Here is a 26,302-nt window from a genome sequence, read left to right as displayed (position 1 = left end):
GGGCAAGAATAACAAAGGAGACCCGCTTTACTCCCCACTTCCTTCCAAGCCCCATAGAACAGTAAAAGAAAAAACGGACTTAATTATCCCTAAATCTTTGCGGCGCTCGCTTCGCCCACCCGGCCCAGCTTATTCAATAGGCAACCGGACGTATCGTGAAATGGAAATCACGCCCTGCAACTGTCCCTCGAAGCGGACGTTAACGTGACGTAACGCAACGGAGAATGGGAGAAGGGAGCTCTAGGGCACACTGCGCCTGCGCAAGGGCGGGGGCGGTTGTCCGGGAAACCAGGAGCGGGAAGTGTCAACAGTTACTTTCCGCGGGGTTGTCTGCGGGTCCTCGGCGGCGGCGGCGGCGGCGGCGGCGGAGCGATGGTGAGCAGGAGGCGGCGGCGGGAGGGCCACGCGTGCATTGCAATGCATTGCACGGCCCGGGCAAAGCCGTTTGCATGGGAGGGGATGGGGGGCCCGGGGGTGGGGCTCCGCTTTGCATAAATCTCCATATGCAGATGCAGCGTCAACGCACGCAAACTCCCCTCTCCTGAAATAAATGCTTCCCCCCTCCCCCAAAAAATCCACTTTTTAAATAAGCTAATTAAATTTATAATAATTAATATGATGTGTTTTCTACTTTTACTTAATGCAAAATATGCACACTTTATTTAATTAATTAATCAATCAATTAATTGATTAATTAATTAATTAATTTATATGCCGCCCTCCCCAAAAGATCAGGGCGGTTTAAATCAAAGAGGAACATTGCCAACAACTTAGTTTATAATAATACCATAATAACTATAATGTTATGAACAGGAGAACATTGGAAGATGGTATTTATTTATTTATTTGAATGATTGGGGGAATGAAGTCTAATTAACCCAGCGTTTCCCCCCCCCCGGGGTTTATTTATTTATTTTATTTTTATTTATATTTTATTTATATACCGCCCTCCCCGGAGGCTCAGGGCGGTTTTACATGGAACGTAGGAATGATACATAGAACAATCAGTAACACACGAATAACCATACAATATTAATAACATGGAGTTGTAACAATAAACAGTGTAAACAATGATACAGTCATGATCATCCTCTTGATAAACTCTTGAAATGGGAGAATTTAGGGCTCGTTTGTCCATATGTCTTGGACTGGGGGTGGAGTCGAATCTGGGAGGTGGAGCCTAATAAATGGGGTGGAGCTAAGGTTGCCAGCTGTGGGTTGGGAAACAGCTGGAGATTTGTGGGTGAGGGAGGCAGGATTTGGGGAGAATAGCAAAGTCCAGCTTCCAAAATGGTCATTTTCTCCAGGGGAACTGATCTCTGCCACCTGGAGATCTTGTATAGATCTCCAGCTGCCAACTGGAGGTTGGCATCCCGTAGTGGAACCTGGCCATCTCTGGGGCATGTTAACTGGGAAGGGGGGGCGCAAGGGCATACATTTTACAGAAAGCTCTCATATCTTGTTTTTCTTCCATATATACGCCTATAGTTATATACAGCCCTCTGTTGTATAATATTCTTCTTATTGGAGCCACGTTGGGGTAGAAAGGATGTCGTTTTCGGTTGAGAGCAGGGGTCCCCAACGTAGCGCCCATGAGCGCCATGGTGCCCACTGTCACCCTTCCTGGCACCCAGCAAGTTTTTTTTAAGTAGGGGAGGGGGGTTGTCTTTTGCCCAGCAAGCTTCTGACTGGCCACTGGAGAGCGAATCTAGCTGTGCCAATTTTTAAAAACATTGCTTGGACAGCAGCTGCACCACAGCACAAGGATCTTGACCGTGTGACTGAAGGTAAACAGTGGCAGCCATTTTTGTGGCTGGCTCCACCTCCTGCAGCAGCCATTTTGTGACCATGCTGCGTCAGAATTCCAAAGGTGCTCAGAGCCTCATAATGGCGGGGTGCTCCTGATTCAGAGCAAGATTCAAGTCTGGTGGCACGTTGAAGACCAAAAAAGAGGGTGTTTTGGCTCTTGAATGAATACCCCCTGGATATCTTGTTGGTCTTTAAGGTGCCCCTGGGCTCTTCTTCAGATCAACGCAGCCACTCCCACCTGAAGGTATTTTTGGTTCAGATGAACTGTCTGTTCTGGAGCTGGGCAAAGCCCCAAAGCGGCTCTGTTATTTTTACCATCTGCAGAGCAGACCGAAATTCAACAGGTGATGCTTTCCTCTCCCCCGTGTCTCTTTCCTGTGAAAGATGCCCACAGCTTCTACTTCTTTCCCCCTGTCCACTTCCCATTTAGATTAATTTTCCAGTGCAACTCAGGGACAGAGTGCCAAACCGTACCTGTCAGCACAGTTTTGACCTTATGCCCTTGGTGTCACAGATCTTGGTGGTGGGATCTGAAATATTTTTCCCCCTCAGCCTTGACAATTTTATTCTGACTGATGCTCTTTCCTGACCTTTTCTGTTCTTTTTCCTTCCAACGTTTAGGGTCCAAAGAAAAAGGTATGTAGGTAGATCATGACAGACGCTATTCGCGGTAGATTTCCCGTAATTGTGCTGTAACCTTAAAGGTGGTGATGTCACATGGAGAGTAAAGCACCTGTCCTGCAGGCCAGGAATCCAGGCCCTCAGGCAAAGGTGTCTTCTGGGTTTCTTGTCACGCCAGCCTGACTCCCCTTACACATTGCATGAAAGCAAATGATACAACCTGTGTGACTTCATGAGAGGTCCAACAACAGGGCAAAAAGGCTGAGGCCTTCTCCTGATGTTGCCTCCTGATTCTGGGATTCGGAGCCTGACTGCCCCTGAATATGGAAGTTCCCTTTAGACGCCATGGCTAGTAGCCATTCACAGACTGATTACCCATGAATCTATCCAATCCCCTTTCAAAACTGTTCATTCCTGTGGCCATCACTACTTCCTCTGGCAGCGACTTCCACATATTAATCGCTCTGTGTAAAGAAGTATTTCCTGAGCAATAGTTGCAGTCTCTATAAATTAATCATGCATTATTATTATTATTATTATTATTATTATTATTATTATTAATTATTAATTATTAATTATTAATTATTTATTATTATTATTATTATTATTACATTTTGATTTTGCATCTACTGCCAGGCAGTTTCATTGCATGTGCCTTGCCTCTGATGTTAAAAAAAAGGAAAACATGAGAAGGAAATAGATCCTGTACCTTTGTTTTATGATAGTTATCTTCTTAAGATCCTCAGTTTTGTGTCAGAGAAGGTCATTTCCAGAACACTAACTTCCAGGGGGAAAGAGCAAGATTTTTAGTCCCGCTGTATACCGCATTGGTCAAACCATGTGCAGTTCTGGAGACCTCACTTCAAAAAGGACGTGGACAAAATGGAGAGGGGGCAGTGGAGAGCGATGAGGATGATCTGTACCCTAGGAGGAAAGGCTGAGGGACTCAGGAATGTTCAGCTCGGAGAAGAGGAGGTGGAAAGGGGACACGATTGCTCTTTTTCAGTATCTGAAAGGTTGTTACATGGAGGAGAACAGCGCTAGTGGGAGAGCCTTTTTTCGCTAGAAACGGCTGTGATCTGCCGCTTTTGCCTGCAGCGCTTTTCAATAGCGCGCAGATTTAGCCACATTGCCCTTTGTGCGGAATGGCCCTATGATTCTAAAGACTAACCAAATCTGTGGAAGGGGGTGAGATTTTAGGAGTCACACAGATGTTAGTTTTGAAGGTATCCCTGGACTCTTTGTCTTTTTTACTGGTACAGACAGGGTCATGTAGCTTTTAGGGGGCGTGAAGATTTTGGTTCTACTATGGAGATTTTATAAAACTATCATCTAAATGTATTTCCTTTTTTAATTTTTAACTGGCACCCAGTCTGCTGGCAGCGGCGGCAAGAAGAAGCCCAGCAAAGCTGAACGGCTGCGGATGCAGAGAGAGGAGGAGGAGAGGAGGCTGTTTGAAGAACGTACGGCGAATTCTGTACCTTGGACTGTGATCCTTTTAGAAGGGTATCGGAGGGGGGTTATCCTGATTAACTTGGTGTCATTGTTAAGAGCAGCGGCCTCTAACCTGGAGAACCTGGCTTGACTCTCCACTCTTCCACATGCAGCCAACTGGATGACCTTGGCCCAGGTGCAGTTCTCTCAGATCTTCCCTGCCCTGGCCTCAACCAAATGCCTGGTGGGAGAGCTCCCAAAGACCCTGTGGGACTGTGACAGGTCCGACAGGGCCCTCAGCTCTTCTGTGAGATCGTTCCTTCAGATAGGAGCCAGGACCGAAAAGGCCCTGGCCCTGGTTGAGGCCAAGTAGATCCAGTTCAGATTCAGGTTGCAGTCGAAAAGAGAGAGAGAAAGAGAGAGAAAGAGAGAGAAAGAGAGAGAGAGAAGCTTAAACCAAAGGGCAGTTCCCCTTTCACGGATTGCCAGTATGTCTTGCATCACATGGGTGGGAATATGAGGGCGTTGTCCGTACAAGAGAGACCTGCAGAGACAGACGTCTCCATGGAACGCCATGTAAAGAGTGTGAGAGGATAAAGAACACAGAGAGAAAGATGGGGGGGGGGGCAGAGGGCACAAAAACAAAGGCATCCCATTCAAGGATATAACACCTATGCGCCCCGAGAGTGATGTAGTGCACCCTGCAATGTGCAGGCCTGCTGAGTTGCTCACCCCAACAAACTTTCGTTTTTCAGAGCAGGCCCGCTTACGGGCTGAACTAGAGGAAGCAGAAAGGCTTGAAAGGGAACGGATCGAAAGAGAGAAGACGGAACGCCTGGAGGCCAAAGTGAGCTGACGCACACCCGCCGAACACTTTTCCACCTGGTTTCTAAATTTCTCTAACTTACGTGCTGGGGTCATCGGGGATGACGACCCACACTCTTGGAGCAAAACGCTTATGGTTTGAAGCAAATTCTACCATAGAGTTTTGCCCCTAAGCCAGAGAACCGCCCACCCCAACGTCTCCAACGTGCTGATGTCACTTCCGGGTGATGTTACATTTTGGAAAGCTTCCAGAAAGCCTCTGGTAATCCGACTTAAGCACAAAGCAAGTCCTCTTATTAGGGATGCCAGCCGCCAGGAGGGACCTGGGGATCCCTTGGAATTGCAGATCACCTTCAGACTATAGATATCTGTTCCCCTGGAGAAAATAGGTGCTTTGAGGGGTGGGATCTGCAGAAGAGGACCCCACTGAAGTTCTCCTCAGGTTCCCTCCCCAACTCTCCAGGGGCTTCCCAACCTGGAGCTGACAACCCTACCTCTTACACACAAGTAAATGCTGCATGGATCCGAGGGTGTGACCCTAGCCACCAACTGCTGCCCTTGGTCCTGAAATGCTGAGCCTTCTGCAGGAAGACTACCGGACACCCCCCAGTGTAGCCCAGTAGGCACCCATCCTGGCGCTTTGAGCATCTGAGACTTGTTATAAAGTGTTTGGAACCAAGTAAAACAATCTTCTCTTTCCTCGGTTGTGTCCCTGATAGGATCAAGAGCGCCGTGGACTTGAGATGGCGGAACTGAGCATCCTGGAAGAAAATTTCTTGATCGCATCCAAGTGGAAAGCCGATTATCGAACCTCCGCAAAGGTATGCTGGTACGAAGAGCGGGCCGTTGTCACTCAGGTCTTAGAGGCCATCAAGATTTGCAGGGTAGGAGCTTTTAACAGGCACCCCCTTTGATGCATGAAAGCTTATATACCCTGGGTATCTGGTTGGTGTTGCGTGATCCCTTCCTACATGCTATGGATCCAGGGAAAAAGTGAACAAAAGTGTTAGGAGCCATCGAGCTCAATTTTCATTTTCCTGTTTCATTCATTCATTCATTCATTCATTCATTCATTCATTCATTCATTCATTCATTGTATTTATATACCACCCTTCCCTGAGGCTCAGGGCGGTTTACATAAAAACGCAGAAAAGAGTACATGGAACTCAGCTTTTCACAATGGCTCAGCACACACGCACACACCATAGTTTGTTCCTCAAAAGTACAGAGTTGGAAGGGACCTCCAGGGTCATCTAGTCCAACCCCCTGCACAATGCAGGAACTCACAACTACCTGCCCATCCACAGGGACCCCAGTTCCATGCCCCAGTGATCCCCCTCCCCACCAAAATCTCCAGACTCCAGCATGGCCTGGAGGGAATTCACTGGTTTTATCTGCCTTAACCCAGTCTCACCTATAATCACCCAGTTTTTTCTGTGTGCACTAGCCCTTCCAAGCAATTAAACCCCTCTCCTTCTCTCTACCTGTATATAATTGATGGCCCAGGGCCGGATCTGGGCCTTTTAGGATCGTTTGCCTAGTGTGCAGTACCCAAATTATTATTGTTGTTGTTGTTGTATTTATATCCTGCCTCCCCCGAAGGCTCGAGGCGGCTTACATAACCCCATCCCCTAAAATCCGTACGATAACAGTAAAATTGCAGTGGTTAGTAACCCGTTGGTCACAGTAGCAACAATGATGGCATAACTTTACTCGTCTAATCTCCGCATCCTCAACTACAGGGGGTTGACACTCACTACCGCCAGTTTGTGATGGGGGCACTGATCTTCCTTACCGCCCGGCCTCAACCATAAGCCTGGTGGAAGAGCTCCGTCTTACAGGCCCTGCGGAATCCTGGTAATTCCTGCAGGGCCCTCAGCTCTCCCGGGAGCTCATTCCACCAGGTTGGGGCCAAGACCAAAAAGGCCCTAGCCCTGATCGAGGCCAGGTGGACCAGGACTACTAGAAGGACCACTAGACCGGAAAACCTTTAATGATTTTATTCAACAAAATGACACAGGCAGGTTGGTCCCGAAAGAGCCTGTGTATAGAACAATAAAGTTACATAAAATGATATAACTTCTCAATGGAGGCGGGAAAAGGTGTTGCCCTCACGGATCAAACCAATAACCTAAGGTCTCCAGCCTTTGAACATCCCCCCGGGACCACCCTTATGCCATTTTGCTAAGTCACCGGAAAGGTCCCTAAAAGGCGATATCCGTTCCTCCCAGCCCTCCGCCCGACTCCCAATGGTTTAGTACAGGCGTAGTCAACCTGTGGTCCTCCAGATGTCCATGGACTACAATTCCCATGAGTCCCTGCCAGCAAACGCTGGCAGGGGCTCATGGGAATTGTAGTCCATGGACATCTGGAGGACCACAGGTTGACTACCCCTGGTTTAGTATCAACAATTCTAGTTCCTTCCGCTGGCCTTGGAAACAGGCCAGTCCGTACGTCGACACTGGCACTATTTGGCAGCATTTCAAGGCCTTCTGATTAAGGCATAGTTCCAGAAGCTAAGTGACAGAGTCAGAATATTACAGAACTTTGCATTGTCACATACAGTGTTTAAGCACTGAATGGGCACTTTAGGAATCTTAGTATTTCATAGCATAACAAAAGTGAAGATGTTGCTTTAGGATGCTTACGGCTGATCCTGCGTTGAGCAGGGGGGTTGCACTAGATGGCCTGTATGGCCCCTTCCAACTCTATGATTCTATGAAAAGTTCAACCCCTACTCCATCATAATGGCTGAGGACATTCTGTTTGGCCTAGCCTGGGTCCATGCTTTGTAGAGCAGACCTTAAACCACGTCCAGTTGTGCCTCCAGTTCTTCATTTCTGCAGCACGTGTATTTTTATCTTCTTTCTCACCAGTGGGGCCATTATCTGGCCTGCGACGGGAGTCCGGATCCGACCGTTCCCCGAGAAATCAACACCTTCATGAGCCTGTGGCAAGAAGATAAGAACAACGATATTCAGATTGTATTGGAGAAGGGAAACAGGGTGCTGGAGGTAACTCTGTACAGTGGTCTCCTGCAGGGTTCATTCTGGGCTGCTCATTGGCCAGATGGCCTTCTGAGAGCCTATGTGGTGTAGTGGTTAGGAGTGCAGACTTCTAATCTGGCATGCCGGGTTCGATTCTGCGCTCCCCCACATGCAGCCAGCTGGGTGACCTTGGGCTCGCCACGACACTGATAAAACTGTTCTGACCGAGCAGTGATATCAGAGCTCTCTCAGCCTCACCCACCTCACAGGGTGTCTGTTGTGGGGAGAGGAAAGGGAAGGGGATTGGAAGCCGCTTTGAAACTCTTTATTGTAGATAAAAGCAGCATGTATGAGCCTCTTGTGGCGCAGAGTGGTAAGGCAGCGATATGCTGTCTGAAGCTGTCTGCCCATGAGGTTGGGAGTTCGATCCCAGCAGCCGGCTCAAGGTTGACTCAGCCTTCCATCCTTCCGAGGTCGGTAAAATGAGTACCCAGCTTGCTGGGGGGTAAACGGTAATGAGTGGGGAAGGCACTGGCAAACCACCCCGTATTGAGTCTGCCATGAAAACGCTGGAGGGCGTCACCCCAAGGGTCAGACATGACCCGGTGCTTGCACAGGGGATACCTGTACCTTTACCTTTAAAGCAGCATGTAAGAACCAACTCTTCTTCTTCTTCTTCAGTAATATCAGGGCTCTCTCAGCCTCATCTTCCTCACAGGGTGTCTGTTGTGGGGAGAGGAAAGCTAAGGCGATTGTAAGCCTCTTAAGTCTAGTGAAAGGCACAGGGGGTGGAGGCTTAAGGCCCTCATGTGCTGTAGTTCTGATCCAGATTTGGCCTGAGTCCTTTTGTAGAACTTGCAACGTATGTGCTTGATTGCACAGATCCAAAGAAGATCTGGAGCTCTCAGAAACCAGTGGGAGAACATTTCCACCTCCCGTGATGTTCGGGAATAGACTTAAACAGGTCAGGGACCCCCAAGGGCCAGGCTCTGCTTGGTCCGGAGTATGGCAGCACTGTGTGATCTGGTTTCCTCCCCCCCCCCCCCGTGCCAAAAGGGCCCCTCCCCTTCCAACTTTTTTGGCACTTGGGCAGGTACCTGTTTTTAAATGGCAAAAGTCTCCTAAAATTGTCATCAGGTTGGATCCAGGGTTCCCATAATTCATCTCTCAAGTGGACCTAGAGAAGGGGTAGTCACACTGCGGCCCTCCAGATGTCCATGGACTACAATTCCCAGGAGCCCCTGCCAGCATTCGCTGGCAGGGGCTTCTGGGAATTGTGGTCCATGGACATCTGGAGGGCCGCAGTTTGACTACCCCTGACCTAGAGTGTGTGCCTTCTTGTAGTTAATCCAGAAGTTGCAGTTTTCCATCCTGGATGCTCCGTACGAGGAACTGACTTCGGATGAGGTGGCTCAGTACCAAGACACCATTCAAAAACTGCAGGTTCTTCTTCATCAGAAATACAATGACGCGACGGAACAGTTGCTGAAGGTAAATGGACGCTCATCTTTGTTTCACATTCCCAGTGTACAGTTCATGTTTAGGGCTCATTAATTATAGAATCCCAAAGTGGGATCCTACTGCCCATCCCACTGCTGAACTAGACTCATAGAATCCTAGAGTGGGAAGGGGCCATGCAGGCCATCTAGTCCCACCCTCTGCTCAGTGCAGGATCAGCCTCAAGCATCCAGGAGAAGGATCTGTCCAGCCGCTGCTTGAAGACCACCAGTGAGGGGGAGCTCCCCACCTCCCGAGGCAGCCCACCACTGCTGAACTAGACTCCTAGAATCCTAGAGTGGGAAGGGGCCACAAAGGCCATCTAGTCCCACCCCCTGCTCAGTGCATGATCAGCCTCAAGCATCCAGGAGAAGTATGGATTTGTTTGTTTTTTAGTTTTGGAGGGGCGGTTCAAGGTACTTTGCTGTTCCAAACAAGGGACAGTCTGTTTTGATTCAGAGATATAAGGTACTTTGACGTACGTCAGCAAGTTCCTGGAATCCTTACAGCCTTTTATTTTCTCAGAGAAGGGAACCACGAAATGCACAAAGAGGTCAGAACCCAGGAGATGAGTTTTCGTGGGAAAGGACCACTTGTCTGACTGCTAGGGAGGCGGGATGGATAGCTTCTGTGATCTGGATATGGAAATCTGTGAGACCCATGATCAAGGATCATCGACAGGAGAATGGGGTACATCTTCCGAAGCAGGGCAAGTCGCCTAAATCAGGGGTAGTCAACCTGTGGTTCTCCAGATGACCATGGACTACAATTCCCATGAGCCCCTGCCAGCATTTGCTGGCAGGGGCTCATGGGAATTGTAGTCCATGGACATCTGGAGGACCACAGGTTGACTACCGCTGGCCTAAATCTCTATGGGGAGAAGTTTCCCACTCACATAGTGCAGGAAGGATAAAAACTCCAGAAGCCCTCCCCCTGTGGCCTCCCCAAGCTCCAAGAAGTCAATTCATCACTGCCCCAGACTGTGTTCCATCTATACCGTGTGGCAGATAGCCACAGATGGGCCTCTGCAACATCTGTTTACCCAGCACTGTGACGTATCTCCACAGTCAGAAAGGGCAGAGTTCAACACAGGGATGCCAATTTCAGTGGCAGCTCTGAATCAAGAGCCATCTGTGTTTCTGCCTGAAACAAATGCATTCTCCTTTTAATTCGCTTAACGCTCCTGTTTGCTTTGACATTTGTCGTAGCAAGCCAGCAGTTACGCTGAATCCGAGAGCGGGAACATGGAGGTGGTCATCAAAGACGCCAATGTCACCTTGTGCATCTGGGCAAACCTCAAGAAGAACCCAAGGTGCGTCGTTCAAGTCAGTGGTCCTGCAGTTTCGGGCCACCAGGTCTCAAAAAAGAAGCAACAGAGCTGGAAAATGTGCAGGAGAGGGCAGCCAGGATGATGGAGGGGCTGGAGTGCCTTTTGGTGTGGCCAGTTTGGTATAGTGGTTAGGAGTGCGGCAAGCCCAGTTCGATTCTCCACTCCCACACATGCAGCCAGCTGGGTGACCTTGAGCTCGCCACGGCACTGATAAAGCTGTTCTGACCGAGCAGTAATATCAGGGCTCCCTCAGCCTCACCTCCCTCACAGGGTGTCTGTTGTGGGGAGAGGAAAGGGAAGGTCGCTTTGAGACTCCTTTGGGTAGAGAAAAATGGCATATAAGAACCAACTCTTCTTCTTCTCCTTCTTCTCCTTCCTCTTCTCCTCCTTCTCCTCCTCCTCCCTAGGAGGAAGGGCTGAAGAGTTTAGGACTTTTTGAGTTTAGAGAAAGAGACAACTAAAAGGAAAGAGGACAGTGGATGATCATATTTTGCACGGGACAGAAAGTTGACAAAGAGAACTTTTTTCTCCATTGCTTAAAGTATTAGAACTCGAGGGCATCCAATGAGGCGGATGGGCAGTAGGTACAGGACAGACAAAAGGAAATACTATTTTACACAAAGGATATAGTGATGGCCACAGGCATAGATGGCTGTAAAAGGGGATTAGGCACATTCATGGAGGAGAGGTCGGTCAGTGGATGCTAGCCATGGTGTTAAGTTGCCAAGTCTGGGTTGAGAAATATTTGGGGATTTTGGGGGCAGAGTCTGAGGAGGTCCAGGACTGGGGAGAGGAGGGATTCCTTCAATAGAATTGATCTCAGTTTTCTGGAAATTAGTTGCAATCCCGGGAAATTACGATCACCAACCATCATTAGGGAACTAATGGGACCCTCCACATTCAAAGCCAGTCGTCCTCTCAATCCCAGAGCCAGGGCAACACCAGGGAAATGCCTTGGTCTCTGTGCCCACTTGTCGGCCCTGCTTGGCCTGTGTAGGAGACAGGGTTCTGGATTAGATGAACCCCTTGTTGGATCCATCAGGGTCAGATACAGCAGGGCTCTTCTTATGTTCTTGGGATGCTGGACTAGATGGACCCCTCATCTGATCTATCAGGGTTCCTCTTATGGTCTTAGAAAGCTGGGCTAGATGGACCACTGGTCTGTCCCAGCAAGGCTCTTCTGATGTTCTTGGGATGCTGGACTAGATGGACCCCTGGTCTGATCCAGCAGGGCTCTTCTGATGTTCTTGAGATGCTGGACTAGATGGACCCCTGGTCTGATCCAGCAGGGCTCTTCTGATGTTCTTGGGATGCTGGACTAGATGGACCACTGGTCTCATCCAGCAGGGCTCTTCTGATGTTCTTGGGATGCTGGACTAGATGGACCACTGGTCTCATCCAGCAGGGCTCTTCTGATGTTCTTGGGATGCTGGACTAGATGGACCCCTGGTCTGATCCAGCAGGGCTCTTCTGATGTTCTTGGGATGCTGGACTAGATGGACCCCTGGTCTGACCCAGCAGAGCTCTTCTGATGTTCTTAGGAGGCTGGACTAGATGGACCCCTGGTCTGACCCAGCTGGGCTCTTCTGATGTTCTCAGGATGCTGGACTAGATGGACCCCTGGTCTGATCCAGCAGGGCTCTTCTGATGTTCTTGGGATGCTGGACTAGATGGACCACTGGTCTGATCCAGTAGGGCTTTTTTGATGTTCTTGGGATGCTGGACTAGATGGACCACTGGTCTCATCCAGCACGGCTCCTCTTATGCTATTACCACTTTTTTTCAATTCCTCCCCACCAGGTTCCGCAACCAAATATTTCGTGACGAAGAGCGGGTCCCAATAAATGGCTTTGATCTCCCCAAACCGCTGACCATCTGCGACATCGCGGTTCGCATCTTGCACACGCATTACGACCACTTATCCCCTTTAGAGTCTTTTCCAAGGGAGCCCGTAAAGCTGGACATCTTGGCAGGAATTCCTTCCCTCGCTGGGCCCACCGAGGGGAAGGAAGGAAACGAAGATCAGAAGTCGGTCAAAGAGTCCTTTTCGGGAACCCATGAAGGGCAATCCAATCAAGCGGTGAAGGTAAGTCAGGGTAGCGAGAAAGGACAGCATATGGTATTGATTAAGCATTAGCTGAGGCATTTGTAACATACATACATGATTGATTGAACAAACAGAATCCATGCCATGGCCACAAACCTGGCTTGGATAAACAAATGAATCTGTGCAGGCTCAACAAACAATTTAAGGAGAATACCTACTAAATGGAGAGCACCAATGAGGGTTAAAATGATGCTCCTTGGGCAAGGATTAGGGGAGGAGGAGCTGTCCTTGGTATTTCTTGGGATTATACCTGGGGTAGTTAAACTGGCCCTCCAGATGTCCACGGACTACAATTCCCATGAGCCCTTGCCAGCGAATTGTAGTCCATGGACATCTGGAGGGCCACAGTTTGACTACCCCTGGATTATACCACATAGAAGAAGAAGAAGAAGAAGAAGAAGAAGAAGAAGAAGAAGAAGAAGAAGAAGAAGAAGAAGAAGAAGAAGAAGAAGAAGAAGAAGAAGAAGAAGAAGAAGAAGAAGAAGAAGAAGAAGAAGAAGAAGAAGAAGAAGAAGCAGCAGCAGCAGCAGCAGCAGCAGCAGCAGCAGCAGAGTTGGTTCAAAGCGGCTTACAGTCGCCTTCCCATTCCTCTCCCCACAACAGACACCCTGTGGGGTGGGTGAGGCTGAGAGAGCCCTGATATTCCTGCTTGGTCAGAACAGTTTTATCAGTGCCGTGGGGAGCCCAAGGTCACCCAGCTGGCTGCATGTGGGGGAGGTCAGAATCGAACCTGGCTCGCCAGATTAGAAGTCCACACTCCTAACCACTACACCAAACTGGCTCTCTGAAAGAGAGATGACCCTGAATGTAGGCTAGCAACATTATAAAACTTTTTCTGTTTTTTATGAAAGTTTTTAATGACTGTGTGTACTTGCAATTTGTATGTGACTTCAGGTCAAACCACTCCCACCCCCACACCAAAACTGGTCCCATTTTTCTTGATAGCGCACCTGAGAAAAACAACAAAACATGAGCTTTCCTTTTGGCTAAATGTAGCATCAGCTGAAATAGATGTAATAGCCTCAAGGATAGTGCTACTGTGAGAGCCTGATCGGGATTGCAGCATGGAGTTCTTGTAAGAACATTGGAGGAGCCCTGCAGGATCTCATTGATAATCCATCTAGTCCAGCATCCTAAGAACATCAGAAGAGCCCTGCTGGATCAGACCAGGGGTCCATCCAGTCCATCTTCCTAAGAACATCAGAAGAGCCCTGCTGGGTCAGACCAGGAGTCCATCTAGTCCAGCCTCCTAAGAACATCAGAAGAGCCCTGCTGGGTCAGGCCAGGGGTCCATCCAGTCCATCTTCCTAAGAACATCAGAAGAGCCCTGCTGGATCAGACCAGGGGTCCATCTAGTCCAGCATCCTGAGAACATCAGAAGAGCCCTGCTGGATCAGACCAGGGGTCCATCTAATCCAGCATCCTAAGAACATCAGAAGAGCCCTGCTGGGTCAGACCAGGAGTCCATCTAGTCCAGCATCCTAAGAACATCAGAAGAGCCCTGCTGGGTCAGACCAGTGGTCCATCTAGTCCAGCATCCTAAGAACATCAGAAGAGCCCTGCTGGATCAACCTAGTGGTCCAGTTCCTTTGTACAGCCAACAACAGGGCATAGAGGCCAAAGCCTTCCTCTGATGTTGCCTCCTGGCCCTGGGATTCAGAGACTGCCTGAGGAGGGTCTCATTAGTCACCTTGGTGAGGTTGCCAACCTCCAGGTGATGCCTTGTGATTGCAGTCTCCTGAGATTGCAACTTATTTCCAGTTTTGTGGAGAAAGAGTCCACTGGCGTCTGCCCCCTCTCCAGTCCCTGACCCAAATCCCCCTACAAAATCTTTTCTAGAATTTTTTTGATCCATAGTCTAAAACGTCTGTTTTAATGCGTTCTTCATGTCTAGCCACACACAAGTGCCGTCTCCATTAAAGAAAAGAAAAACATAGTATTGGACGAAATCCCGGCAGAGATCTACGAGAGGAAATCCATGATCTTGAACTCTGTTTCCAGAGGTACCTGATCTACGATGCTGGCGGTATTGGGTTAAATGTCAACAGTATTTTATAAAACATAAAATTCTTATCCATCCATGGTTCCTCTATATATTTGTGAAACAGCCTGAGGGGTGGAACGTGTCCGTCTGCCCAAATTGGAATAGGGCCAATCCGGGTGCTATAGGGCCAATTAGCAAAGCTGGCTGCACCTTGATTGGCCCTGCCCCTGCAGCTCCCGCCCTCTGTCCCTGGATTCTAGCCTCTTTGCTCTCAGATGTGCCTCAGTGCCTGGAGCCAGCAGCAGGTAAGGGGAGAGGTCCCTGGGCAAAGGGTCGTGGTGGAGGGCCTGCTCACGAGGGCCTCTTGACCTGTTAACAACAGCCTCCCGGCCTGCTAACTGCCTGCTAAGGAGCTCTGTCCTGGGCCTGCTAATGAGTTGCCCAGCCCCCACCCGCCCCACTTGATCTGGCTGCGAGTTGCGGCCCAAAGCCACCTTAAGCTGTAGGGCTGGGGGCCAGGGGACCGTTTCAAGGCCTGTTGTTAGGAACGGGCTTTGAAGCTAGTTTAGTTTATAATAAAGAAAAATAATTTAAAAAATGTAACATATTATGTACCTTGGAAGTGCAGTTAGGACCTTTAAAGGTTGAATGTCTGTTTTATTGTCAAAATTATATTACCTTTTATGGTGCACAGTTTTTTAAAAAACAGCTTTAGGAATTAAAAACATATATCCAGGCCATAGGGTATTGCAAACTAGTATACTGTGCCCTGTGTGGACCAATAGACCAATATGTTTTGGCCTTCGTATGGCCTTCTTCAAAGGTCTGGTTTGAACGGACACCATTACACATATCAATTATGTACAGCGGCCAAAGAAAGCTCCGCGGTAAGAGCTGTAAAGCAGTGGTCCCATGCTTTTTCGGCTGGGGACCGGCAGGGTGATGGCCACGCCCGCGCAGCGCGCATGCGTGGCCGTGCCCGCTCATCGCGCAAGCGATCCCCTCTGATCCCCCCTGATCCCCTCTCCCCCCCCTCCCGCAGTAAGAAGCTTCCCGGGCCGCAAGCTTGCGGCCTGGGAAGTTTCTTACTGCGGGGGGTGGGGGGGGCGGGGAGAGGGAACCGCAGCGGCGGTCTGTAAATATGATAAATAAACAATGTGCAAGAACTCTGCACCCTGCATACTAGCCCAGTTGGCCACGGGCGCAAGCACAGTAGACCTTGATGGTGTGCCATCACAGGGCAACGATCCTGGGTGTTACAATACGGGATCCTTCCCATGTTTCATGTCGTTTAGCTCAGTTTTCAGCACTGAATTTCCCGGACATGGACGATGAGCCGCTCCCCGAAGACTACATCGTGGATCTGCACCAGTTCATGCCCGTGGGGGGCGTGTACCATTTTGACGCCCTGAAGCTGCCGCCCCAAGCCAAGCAAGTGAAAGGCTGGACCATGGTGGAGGTAACTTTCATCACTGGGGTGCGGGGAGGGAGTTCGGGGAAGCACTTGTTTGGCTTGCTCAATAGAACGGACTCCGTAATCGCAGAGGTTGGTAGGTAAGGATGCCATACCGCTGATGGCCTTGGTTGTGACAACCTGTGACAGTCTGTGTTAGGCCAGGGGACAACTCCACCATCAGCAGAACAGAAACAGTGGCTGCAGCCCAGGCTGTTCTCAGTTCAGTAGGCCTTGGAAAGCTCTCAGCAATTTACGTTACAGCAGTGGTTCTCAACCTTCCTAATGCCGCGACCCCTTAATCCAGTTCCTCATGTGGTGTTGAACCCCAACCATAAAATTATGCAAGGGTTCTTTCCCAGAAATTAAACCAAAACTGACCAATGGCATGAAGATCCATTGTTCAGGATTGTGTATAAATTGGTTTTCCCAGTTCAGTTCTGCCTCTTGTCCCACCATGCCGATCTCGCTCTTTTCCACCACTACAGTCAGACGAATGCTCTATCTCGATCTACCCCACAAGGTTATTGTGTGGATGCCCCCCCCCCCCCGGCCAAGCTGCTTTCAATGGTCTTAGATCAGTTTAAATGGCTTGACTGCCTGCAAAGAAACCTGGGAATTGTAGTTCAGGTAGGGCACTGATTGGGCGTATCTAGGGCACAGCACTAATCTTCAGGGAGATTTCGGCATACACAAATCAGTCAGAACACTGCACAGGGGCGCTCTTTTCACATTTTCGACTGGTGGACTGAATTCTCTAGCAAAATAAATGAAAAAATTAAAAAAACGAGAAGGAATCAGCGAACAGGACCAAACCATTGTGCGTTTCCCACTTCTTTCTTAAGGTGCTGGACACTGGTTTGGAGTCCTGTAACTACAACGCACTGTGTGAAGAATCAGAGGACACCTCCCTCTACATTGTAGGGCTCACCGTCAACCTTCTGGACAGCGTGATCTTCTTTGAAGAGCCTCTCATTGGAAGATGGGATACCAAAGGTCTGACCTGGACCAGCAGTCATGGAAAGCAAGTCATGTTTGGGCATGTGCCCAGTAGTAGCGTCAATGTAGAGGTGGTCTCTTCCCCCTCCATCTGCACCCACTGATTCTTCCCTATGATCCTTCTCAGGAATGTTGGGAGCCAGCCTGATGTCGTGATTAAGACTGGTAGATTCCAACCTGGAGAACCGGGTTTAAGTCCCCACTTCTTTACATGCAGCCTGCTGAGTAACCTTGGGCCAGTCACTGCTCTCTCCAAGCTCTCTCAGCCCCACCTACCTCACCAGGCACCTAATGTGGGGAAAGCCAGCATGGGGTAGTGGTTAAGAGAGGTCAACTCTAATATGGCGAACCAGCATCGGTGAGCTAGAAGCTCATGGTTGACTGTCAAACGTTGCTGAAAGGTCTAATAATACAAGCAGCGCTGACCCGCCTCAGTCCAATTGGCGACAGAGGTCGTCCATCAGGGCGACCGGCGTTTTTTCTACTCCACGGCCAAGCTGGAAACCTGTTGCAAATTGAAAAAAAAATGTTATATACAACTGTGTGTATCTATATATTGACCTCTGGTCTAAACTTGTTGGCCTTTGTGGTGTGCATACTGAGATGTTTTATAAGTGCCCAATAGATATGATTGTTTTACGGTTTTAAACCCTTTTTGAGCTGTAATAATAAGTTGTTTCCCTAACTCAGGGGTGGGCAAACTGTGGCCCTTCAGATGTCCATGGACTACAATTCCCATGGGAATTGTAGTCCATGGACATCTGGAGGCCCCATGGGAATTGTAGTCCATGGAGGGCCCATGAGAATTGTAGTCCATGGACATCTGGAGGCCCCATGGGAATTATAGTCCATGGACATCTGGAGGGCCCATGGGAATTGTAGTCCATGGAGTGGCCCATGAGAATTGTAGTCAATGGACATCTGGAGGCCACATGGGAATTGTAGTCCATGGACATCTGGAGGGCCACAGTTTGCCCACCCCTGCCCTAACTCTTCTGGACTAGATGTCCTGGATGGCCCCTTCCAGATCTAGGATTCTATGAAAGGCCTTGCAGAAACGGACATGGATCCAAGCCAGAAGAATCTTTTCCTCTCTGTGCCCACAGAGATCATAGAGTTGGAAGGGGCCATACAGGCCATCTAGTCCAACCCCCTGCTCAACGCAGGATCTTTTCCTTCCTGTCCTCCCCGCCTCCCAGGCAAATACTGGCGAACGGACTCGATCGGAGATGTGGCCTACAACATGAAGGAAAGGGAAGTCTCGTTCAAGATGAACGGCTTCAACACCGTCACCCTCCTACAGGACGCGTATCTCAACATGCCCTACCAGTCGTGGGAGCTCCGGCCCCACGGAGTCGACCAGGCCCTCTTCACAGTCCTCACGACTTTTGCCGAGGTGCATATTCAGGTCCAGGTACGCTCAGCCACCCGCCAGCCCCTGCACTCACTTGAATCTCCCATATTCAGGAAAGGACCGCTGGCCCAGGCCACCACCTCACACAAGGTTTGAATCAGCTTTGGGAAACAGCTGCTGGGAGAAAGGAGACTTCTGAGTTTTTATTTCCCAGTCAGAGTTCTAAGAGAGCCAGCTTGGTGTAGCTGTTAAGAGTGGCAATCTCAAATCTGGAGACCCAGGTTGGAGGTTGAGAGGGGACACGATAGCCCTCTTTAAGTATTTGAAAGGTTGTCACTTGGAGGAGGGCGGGATGCTGTTCCCATTGGCTGCAGAGGAGAGGACACGCAGTAATGGGTTTAAACTACAAGTACAACGATATAGGCTAGATATCAGGAAAAAGTTTTTCACAGTCAGAGTAGTTCAGCAGTGGAATAGGCTGCGTAAGGAGGTGGTGAGCTCCCCTTCACTGGCAGTCTTCAAGCAAAGGCTGGATACACACTTTTCTTGGATGCTTTAGGATGCTTAGGGCTGATCCTGCATTGAGGAGGGGGTTGGACTAGATGGCCTGTATGGCCCCTTCCAACTCTGTGATTCTGAGATTCCCTGCTCCCACCTTGCTGGGTGACCTTGGGCCAGTCCCAGTTCTCTCAGCACTCTCTCAGTCCCACCTACCTCACAGGGTGACCGTCGTGAGGAGAGGAAGAGTTGGCGATCGTAAGCTGCTTTGAGGCTGCATCAGCAAAAATGAACTAGGAGGGGTAGGACCCAGTGGACACAAAGCAAGTAAAAGGACACTAGGATACCAGTGTGGCGTATCAAATGTTACAGTATAATCAACAGACTTCTACGGAGTCTTCAAACTTCAGTGGTTCTTTAATGTCCGGAATATTAAACAAATCCCAACGTGTTTTCCTGTGTGGCTTTTTCAAGGGACATCAATTTCAATGTTTTCAACAGGAAACCTCAGTTTAGAGAAACACTCTCTTAGCAGAGAGCAAGACTGCTATGATAACTGCTTAAGCTAGGAGTAGCAGTTCTTATAATAGTCTTACGCTCTGTTAAGAGAGTGTTTCTCTAAACTGAAGTTTCCTGTTGAAAACATTGAAATTGATGTCCCTTGAAAAAGCCACACAGGAAAACACGTTGGGATTTGTTTAATATTCCGGACATTAAAGAACCGCTGAAGTTTGAAGACTCTGTAAAAGTCTGTTGATTATACTATAACATTTACAGTGGAGGAGCGATAGGGTTGTGAGTGTCCTGCATAGCGCAGGGGGTTGGACTAGATGACCCAGGAGGTCCCTTCCAGCTCTAGGATTCTGTACTGGTATCCCAGAGCTCTACTACTTGCTTCAAAGCTGCATCAGGCAGTGGAACCATCTCTTCTTTACATCGCCCTGAATCTGCCTTCGGCGATTAGGGCGGCTGATAAAACCAAATGAATAGAAAAAAATTAATAAAAATAAATATGTCTCAAGTTCACACACAAGTTCAAGGTTGGGAGACTGAAAATAAGCCAGTACAGATATAAAAGCAAAGTATGCACTTTGGCCTCATCAGAAAGGCCAAAGCTGAGAGTGAGCTAAGATTGGCCAGGGAAGCCCATTGTAACAAGAAAAGATTTTTCAGTTACGTGAGGAGCAAACGTAAAGTAAAGGAGGCAATAGGCCCGCTGTTGGGTGCGGATGGACAAACTCTAACGAAAGATGCAGAGAAAGCAGAAAGGCTTAGTGCCTATTTTACATCTGTTTTTTCCCACAGGTCTAAGTGTTTAGGCACATCTAGAGATGGCTGTAGCCAAAGGATAGTGTCTGGGTGGCAGGTTAACATGGATAGAGAGGTGGTCGAGAGGCATTTAGCTGCACTGGATGAGTTCAAATCCCCTGGTCCAGATGAAATGCACCCGAGAGTACTCAAAGAACTTTCCAGAGAACTTGCACAGCCCTTGTCCATCATCTTCGGAACCTCTTTAAGGACTGGAGATGTCCCGGAGGACTGGAAAAGAGCAAACGTTATTCCGATCTTCAAAAAAGGGAGGAAGGATGACCCGGGAAACTACAGACCAGTGAGTCTGACCTCTGTTGTGGGGAAGATAATGGAGCAGATATTAAAGGGAGCGATCTGCAAACATCTGGAGGACAATTTGGTGATCCAAGGAAGTCAGCATGGATTTGTCTCCAACAGGTCCTGCCAGACCAACCTAGTTTCCTTTTTTGACCAAGTAACAGGTTTGCTGGATCGGGGAAATTTGGTTGATGTCATTTACTTGGATTTTAGTAAAGCTTTTGACAAGGTTCCCCATGATGTTCTGATGGATAAGTTGAAGGACTGCAATCTGGATTTTCAGATCGTTAGGTGGATAGGGAATTGGTTAGAGAACCGCATTCAAAGAGTTGTTGTCAATGGTGTTTCATCAGACTGGAGAGAGGTGAGTAGCGGGGTACCTCAGGGTTCGGTGCTCGGCCCGGTACTTTTTAACATATTTATTAATGATCTAGATGAGGGGGTGGAGGGACTACTCATCAAGTTTGCAGATGACACCAAATTGGGAGGACTGGCAAATACTCCGGAAGATAGAGACAGAGTTCAACGAGATCTGAACACAATGGAAAAATGGGCAAATGAGAACAAGATGCAATTTAATAAAGATAAGTGTAAAGTTCTGCATCTGGGTCAGAAAAATGAAAAGCATGCCTACTGGATGGGGGATACGCTTCTAGGTAGCACTGTGTGTGAACGAGACCTTGGGGTACTTGTGGATTGTAAACTAAACATGAGCAGGCAGTGTGATGCAGCGGTAAAAAAGGCAAATGCCATTTTGGGCTGTATCAACAGAGGCATCACATCAAAATCACAAGATGTCATAGTCCCATTGTATACGGCACTGGTCAGACCACACCTGGAGTACTGTGTGCAGTTCTGGAGGCCTCACTTCAAGAAGGACATCGATAAAATTGAAAGGGTACAGAGGAGAGCGACGAAGATGATCTGGGGCCAAGGGACCAAGCCCTATGAAGATAGGTTGAGGGACTTGGGAATGTTCAGCCTGGAGAAAAGGAGGTTGAGAGGGGACATGATAGCCCTCTTTAAGTATTTGAAAGGTTGTCACTTGGAGGAGGGCAGGATGCTGTTTCTGCTGGCTGCAGAGGAAAGGACACGCAGTAATGGGTTTAAACTTCAAGTACAACGATATAGGCTAGATATCAGGAAAAAGTTTTTCTCAGTCAGAGTCGTTCAGCAGTGGAATAGGCTGCCTAAGGAGGTGGTGAGTGCCCCCTCACTGGAAGTCTTCAAGCAAAGGTTGGATACACACTTTTCTTGGATGCTTTAGGATGCTTAGGGCTAATCCTGCGTTGAGCAGGGGGTTGGACTAGATGGCCTGTATGGCCCCTTCCAACTCTATGATTCTATGATTCTATGATTCTATGATTCTATGAAAACCAGTTATCGACTTGGGAGCGTGCAAGCATGGCTCACAGCAAACACTGGACCATCCATTCGTCCAGCCTCATCCTTGGTCCTACCGATCAGCTTCCTTCGTTTGCAGGTATTTCATGCTCAGTTTCCCATTGCAAATGTTCCACCATTTTTGCCACTGCAGCTAAGCATGGCTTGGATTTTAGCTCAGACCACCCCTCAAAAGAATCCTAGAATCATAGTTGGAAGGGACCTCCTGGGTCATCTAGTCCAGCCCCCTGCACTATGCAGGACACTCACAACCCTATCGCTCATCCACTGTCACCTGCCACCCCCTTGAACCGTCATAGAATCAGCCTCTCCGTCAGATGGCTCTCCAGTCTCTGCTTAAAAATCTCCAAAGATGGAGAACCCACCAACTCCCGAGGAAGCCTGTTCCACTGAGAAACCGCTCTGACTGTCAGGAACTTATTCCAGATGTTGAGACTGAATTTAGAATCCTAGAATCATAGCGTTGGAAGGGACCTGGGTCATCTAGTCCAACCTCCTGCACTATGCAGGACACTCACAATCCTATCGCTCCTCCTCTGTCCCCTGCCACCCCCTTGAGCCTTCACAGAATCAGCCTCTCCGTCAGATGGCTCTCCAGCCTCTGTTTAAAAATCTCCAAATTTTTAAAGAAGAAGTGTGCATTAGCGATTTGGGGAGCCATTCTGAAAGACCTTAAGTGGCTAACCGGGCCTTCCGTTGCTTTTGGGGGCAGAAAAACCAGTGCATGCTGATATCGGTCTCCACAATGGAAGAACCCGACCTCCTTTCCAACCTGCGGGGGATATGGATGCCTCCTCTGGCCCTCACCGTTGCCCTGAGGCGAGCCGGCATGAACATCTTCCCCGCCGAATACTCGGCCAAGTACGTCAGCCTGAATAAGAAAGTAAGTCTAGCCGACTGTCATGATCTGTTTCGGTGAAGCCGAATTCCTTCGGTGCAAAGGGAAGACAACCAACTACGAGGGGCTACGGGACGGGATGGTGGGGGTACAGTTTTATCATGTTTGCAAGGGATAGGCTTGATTGCTGGGTTGCAAAAGCAGCCCAGGTTGGCCTAATGCGGTGAAAGTTTGCCACATTCAGGGCTGGGCTTATTCTAAAAAGGTAAAGGTAAAGGTATCCCCCTGTGCCCTTGGGCTGACGCCCTTCAGCGTTTCCATTTAAGCTGATTTGAGACACCTTTGGGCCAGTGGTCCCCAACCTTTTTTCGGCTGGGGACCGGCAGGGCGACGGCCACGCCCTCGCAGCGTGCATGCGTGGCCGGGCTGCTCATGCGCACATGCACGCTGCGTGCCACTTGCGCGAATGCACGGCACTTGCGCGCATGCGCGTAAGTGCAGTGCACGCGCGATTTCGGCCGCACAGCTCGCATGTGCGCATGCGCGGTCGGTCCGCGCATGCGCGATGCGCGGCACGGCCCTGATTCCCTCCCCCCCCCCTCCCGCAGTAAGAAGCTTCCCAGGCTGCAAGCTTGCGGCCTGGGAAGTTTTTTACTGCGGGGAGAGGGAACCGTGGCCCGGCGCCCTGGCCTTCGCGGCCCGGCACCGGGCCGCGGACCGCAGGTTGGGGACCACTGCTTTGGGCAATGAAAAGCAGGGCGCAAGAAACCAGCTCTTCCTTAAGACTGAGCACGTCTAATTCTGGGTATAACCTTTTGTGCTCATGCACCATTCCGATATATCTGAAGAAGCGTGCTTGCATAGGAAAGTACATGCCCAGAATTTAGCTTGGTTGGTTTTAAAGATGCCCCTGGATTCAAATATTGTTCTCTTATCAATCTCCTTGAGGGAAGGGAGCTGTTTTCTTGGCCTGGGGCTCTCCAGTGAAACCACGTAAGAGCCCCTCACTGCCTCTGACATTGGGACGAGGGGCCGATGGTGCCTGGCGGAGCCCCTCGCTCACCTCCCGTCTGCTCTTTCCCCTTCATTGTAGAGCCTTTCTACAGAGCTCACCTGCTACCAGCAGATGGCCCTGGTCGCGTCGGCTTTCGCCTTCGGATGGAGCAAGTGGAACTGGAAGTGCGGCGAAGATCAGGTCGTCTTTAAGGTGAGGAAGGCCGCCTCGCCCCACACTCGGCCTGCCGTTGGCTAGTTGCTCTGCCCCCCCCTCCCCCGGACATGCCTTTTGCAGACTGACGGCTTTGGTGCCCCACGTTTCTCTTCCGCCTTCCCTCCAAAAAGTTCAGGGCCGATCAGGAGTTAGCATGGGATGAAGATCTGGGAAGCCCAAGTTTCACGTGCCCTCCCTGTCAGGGAAACTCAGCACTTCACCCAAATCCTTATGCCCGAGACACCTTTATTTTGGGGAGGGAAAGAGGGATTGTGGCTGACCTAAACTTCTTACTTTCAAATAAAAGTAAAAGCACCTTTCTTGGTGCAGTGGTTAGGAGTGCGGACTTCTAATCTGGCGAGCTGGGTTTAGTTCTGCATTTCTCCACTGGGTATAGAAGAAGAGCTGTTTTCTTTTTTCCCCAAAATACCCTGCTTTCTTCCTCTCCTCACAACAGATACCCTGTGAGGTTGGTAGGGCTGGGAGAGTTCTAAGAGAACGGCTGTGAGAACAGCTCTTGAGAGAAGTGTGCCCAGCCCAAGGTCACCCAGCTGGCTGCATCTGGAGGAGCGGGGAATCAAACCCAGTACTTTGGATTCGAGTCGGCTGGTATTGTGCCAATGCTTGGCTCTTGTGGCCCTTTCTTGCATGCCCAGGGAAATGCCAATCGGCACTTGGGGGGTCAGGAGGTGAATTTCCTCCAGGCCAGACTGGCCAGAGATTTTTTTTTTTTTGAGGGGAGGGCATGGAACTGGCATCACTGTGGGTGGGCAGGTAGTTATGAGTTTCTCATATTGTGCAGGCAGTTAGCCTAGATGGCCCTGGAGGTCCCTTCCAACTCTGTGATTCTATGACACCACACTGGCTTTCTCTGCCCGGGAGCCTCCAAAGCTTTGAGCCATCCTGGAAGCCTAGAGTGCCTCTCTGAGCTATCACCATGCAATAATCTAACTCTCCCCATACCAGCTTGGGTGACCTTGGGCAGGAATATCAGGGCTCTCTCAGCCTCCCCTCCCTCAGAGGGTGTCTGTTGTGGGGAGAGGAAAGGGAAGGCGACTGTAAGCCCCTTTGAGACTCCTTCATGTAGAGAAAAGCGGCATATAAGAACCAACTCTTCTTCTTCTTCTTCTTGCAGGCCTGCGAGCATTTGGAAAAGGACCCTGCTGAGGAAAACTGGACCCTGTACATGTTCAATGCGCAGCGATCTCAGCAGCTGAAGATCACCGAGGACAGCGAGGCCTTCTCCAAAGCCATCGCAGATGAGTCTGAATTCCACTCCACGCTGTTCCACCTGCTGAAGGACACCGCCAGCGAAGCCGCCCTGGACAGAGTCAAGGAGGCCCACTACCTCTTTGTCGACTGCGTCTACCAGCTGCTCATGGCCACCCGAGTCCTGTCCTACGCCTGAGACACAAGCAGGGTGGAGGAAGAAGAGCCTCATTCGTAAGAGGCTTGACCCGAAGGAGATTTAGGACAACTCCGGTGTTTTTTTAAAATAAATACTCCCTTTAATCAAAAGCCACGTTCGCTTCCAAAATACATGAAGAAATGTTTATTTTTCCCAAAAGCCTTGAAACGTTAAGTAGGATAGAAAAGAGGAAAAGAGACTTAAAATAAAAAGAAAAAGTTGTGCGTTCGAAAGACAGAATCGCAGCGCCAGAAAGGGTTAAGGGACGTAACATTGTCACCTTTCTAGAGACTGAAAACAAAAGAGAGTTGGTTTTGCTTTTCTAGGCAGGGCCCCCGGATCGTCAGGCATCTACTGCAAGCCGGCACCTGGCTCAGCAAGCAAAGAGCCGCAAGATGCACCAGCGATGATGCCTCTTACACAGGTGGGGGCGCCTCGTGCCGGAGCCCCGTGTGGGGCCACAGCAGCTGCTGGATCGAAGTCCATGCGCTACCCATCCCGACGGGGGCGGCGTCGGCAGGCCTCTGGAACGGGAAGGCCATGATGAACGAGGACAGGATGGCCAAGGCCACAACGGCAACCAGAGACACACAGAGAGCCTTGCTGGCCCTGCAGAAGGCGGTCCGAAGAGAGGAGGCCCAGGAGGAAACGCGGGTGCGCCTGTGGAGAAAAGCAGCCGTCAAGCCAACCCAACGTGGGCTGTAGGCCGATGCCAGCGTAATTCACAGCCAAGGCGCTGGGGGCAGGGAAACGAGACGGCAAAACGGTTTTGCTGCGGTCATGTTAGCGAGGTCTGCGTTATTCCCTTTTTAAAATAAAGCTGTGATTGACGATAGTTTGCTCAGTCCGGACGGGCCAGTTCAGAAGGAAAGCGGTCAGAATATGATCCCGTTGGAATAAATTGCCGAGGAGGGGAGGAACCGGGTCTTGCACTGA

At 49.7% G+C, this 26,302-nt stretch overlaps 2 protein-coding genes across 10 annotated transcripts in view; one reads left to right on the top strand and one right to left on the bottom strand.

Moving 5' to 3' along the window:
- The first annotated feature begins 299 nt into the window (after positions 1–299).
- DNAI7 (dynein axonemal intermediate chain 7) lies at positions 300–26,201 on the top strand. Of its 5 annotated transcripts, none has more exons than XM_077340242.1 (16): positions 331–375; positions 2,431–2,445; positions 3,803–3,893; positions 4,620–4,711; positions 5,409–5,510; positions 7,566–7,703; positions 9,021–9,167; positions 10,382–10,485; positions 12,304–12,589; positions 14,505–14,613; positions 15,890–16,053; positions 16,893–17,043; positions 18,246–18,442; positions 22,623–22,793; positions 23,842–23,955; positions 25,094–26,201. In XM_077340242.1, the coding sequence occupies exons 1-16, from the start codon at positions 373–375 to the stop codon at positions 25,364–25,366; spliced, it is 2,157 nt and encodes a 718-aa protein (XP_077196357.1). In that variant the 5' UTR covers positions 331–372; the 3' UTR covers positions 25,367–26,201. The 5 variants fall into 5 exon arrangements, with proteins under 5 accessions (XP_077196356.1, XP_077196357.1, XP_077196355.1 ...); XM_077340240.1 differs by having other exon boundaries at positions 18,246–18,460; XM_077340241.1 differs by lacking the exon at positions 2,431–2,445 and having other exon boundaries at positions 300–375; positions 18,246–18,460.
- Positions 25,496–26,302, bottom strand: part of IRAG2 (inositol 1,4,5-triphosphate receptor associated 2) — a 54,865-nt gene continuing 54,058 nt past the window's right edge. For all 5 annotated transcript variants that reach the window (XM_077340236.1, XM_077340237.1, XM_077340235.1 and 2 more), the window contains one exon: positions 25,496–26,026. In XM_077340236.1, coding sequence (XP_077196351.1) covers positions 25,783–26,026 — 244 coding nt within the window. In that variant the 3' untranslated portion in view covers positions 25,496–25,782. The remainder of the gene's footprint in view (positions 26,027–26,302) is intronic.

The sequence above is a fragment of the Paroedura picta genome, chromosome 5 (genome assembly GCF_049243985.1).
Source record: "Paroedura picta isolate Pp20150507F chromosome 5, Ppicta_v3.0, whole genome shotgun sequence".
NCBI lineage: Eukaryota > Metazoa > Chordata > Lepidosauria > Squamata > Gekkonidae > Paroedura > Paroedura picta.
The sequence above is the reverse complement of the archived record's forward strand: the minus strand, read 5'-3'. Positions and strand labels throughout refer to the sequence as shown.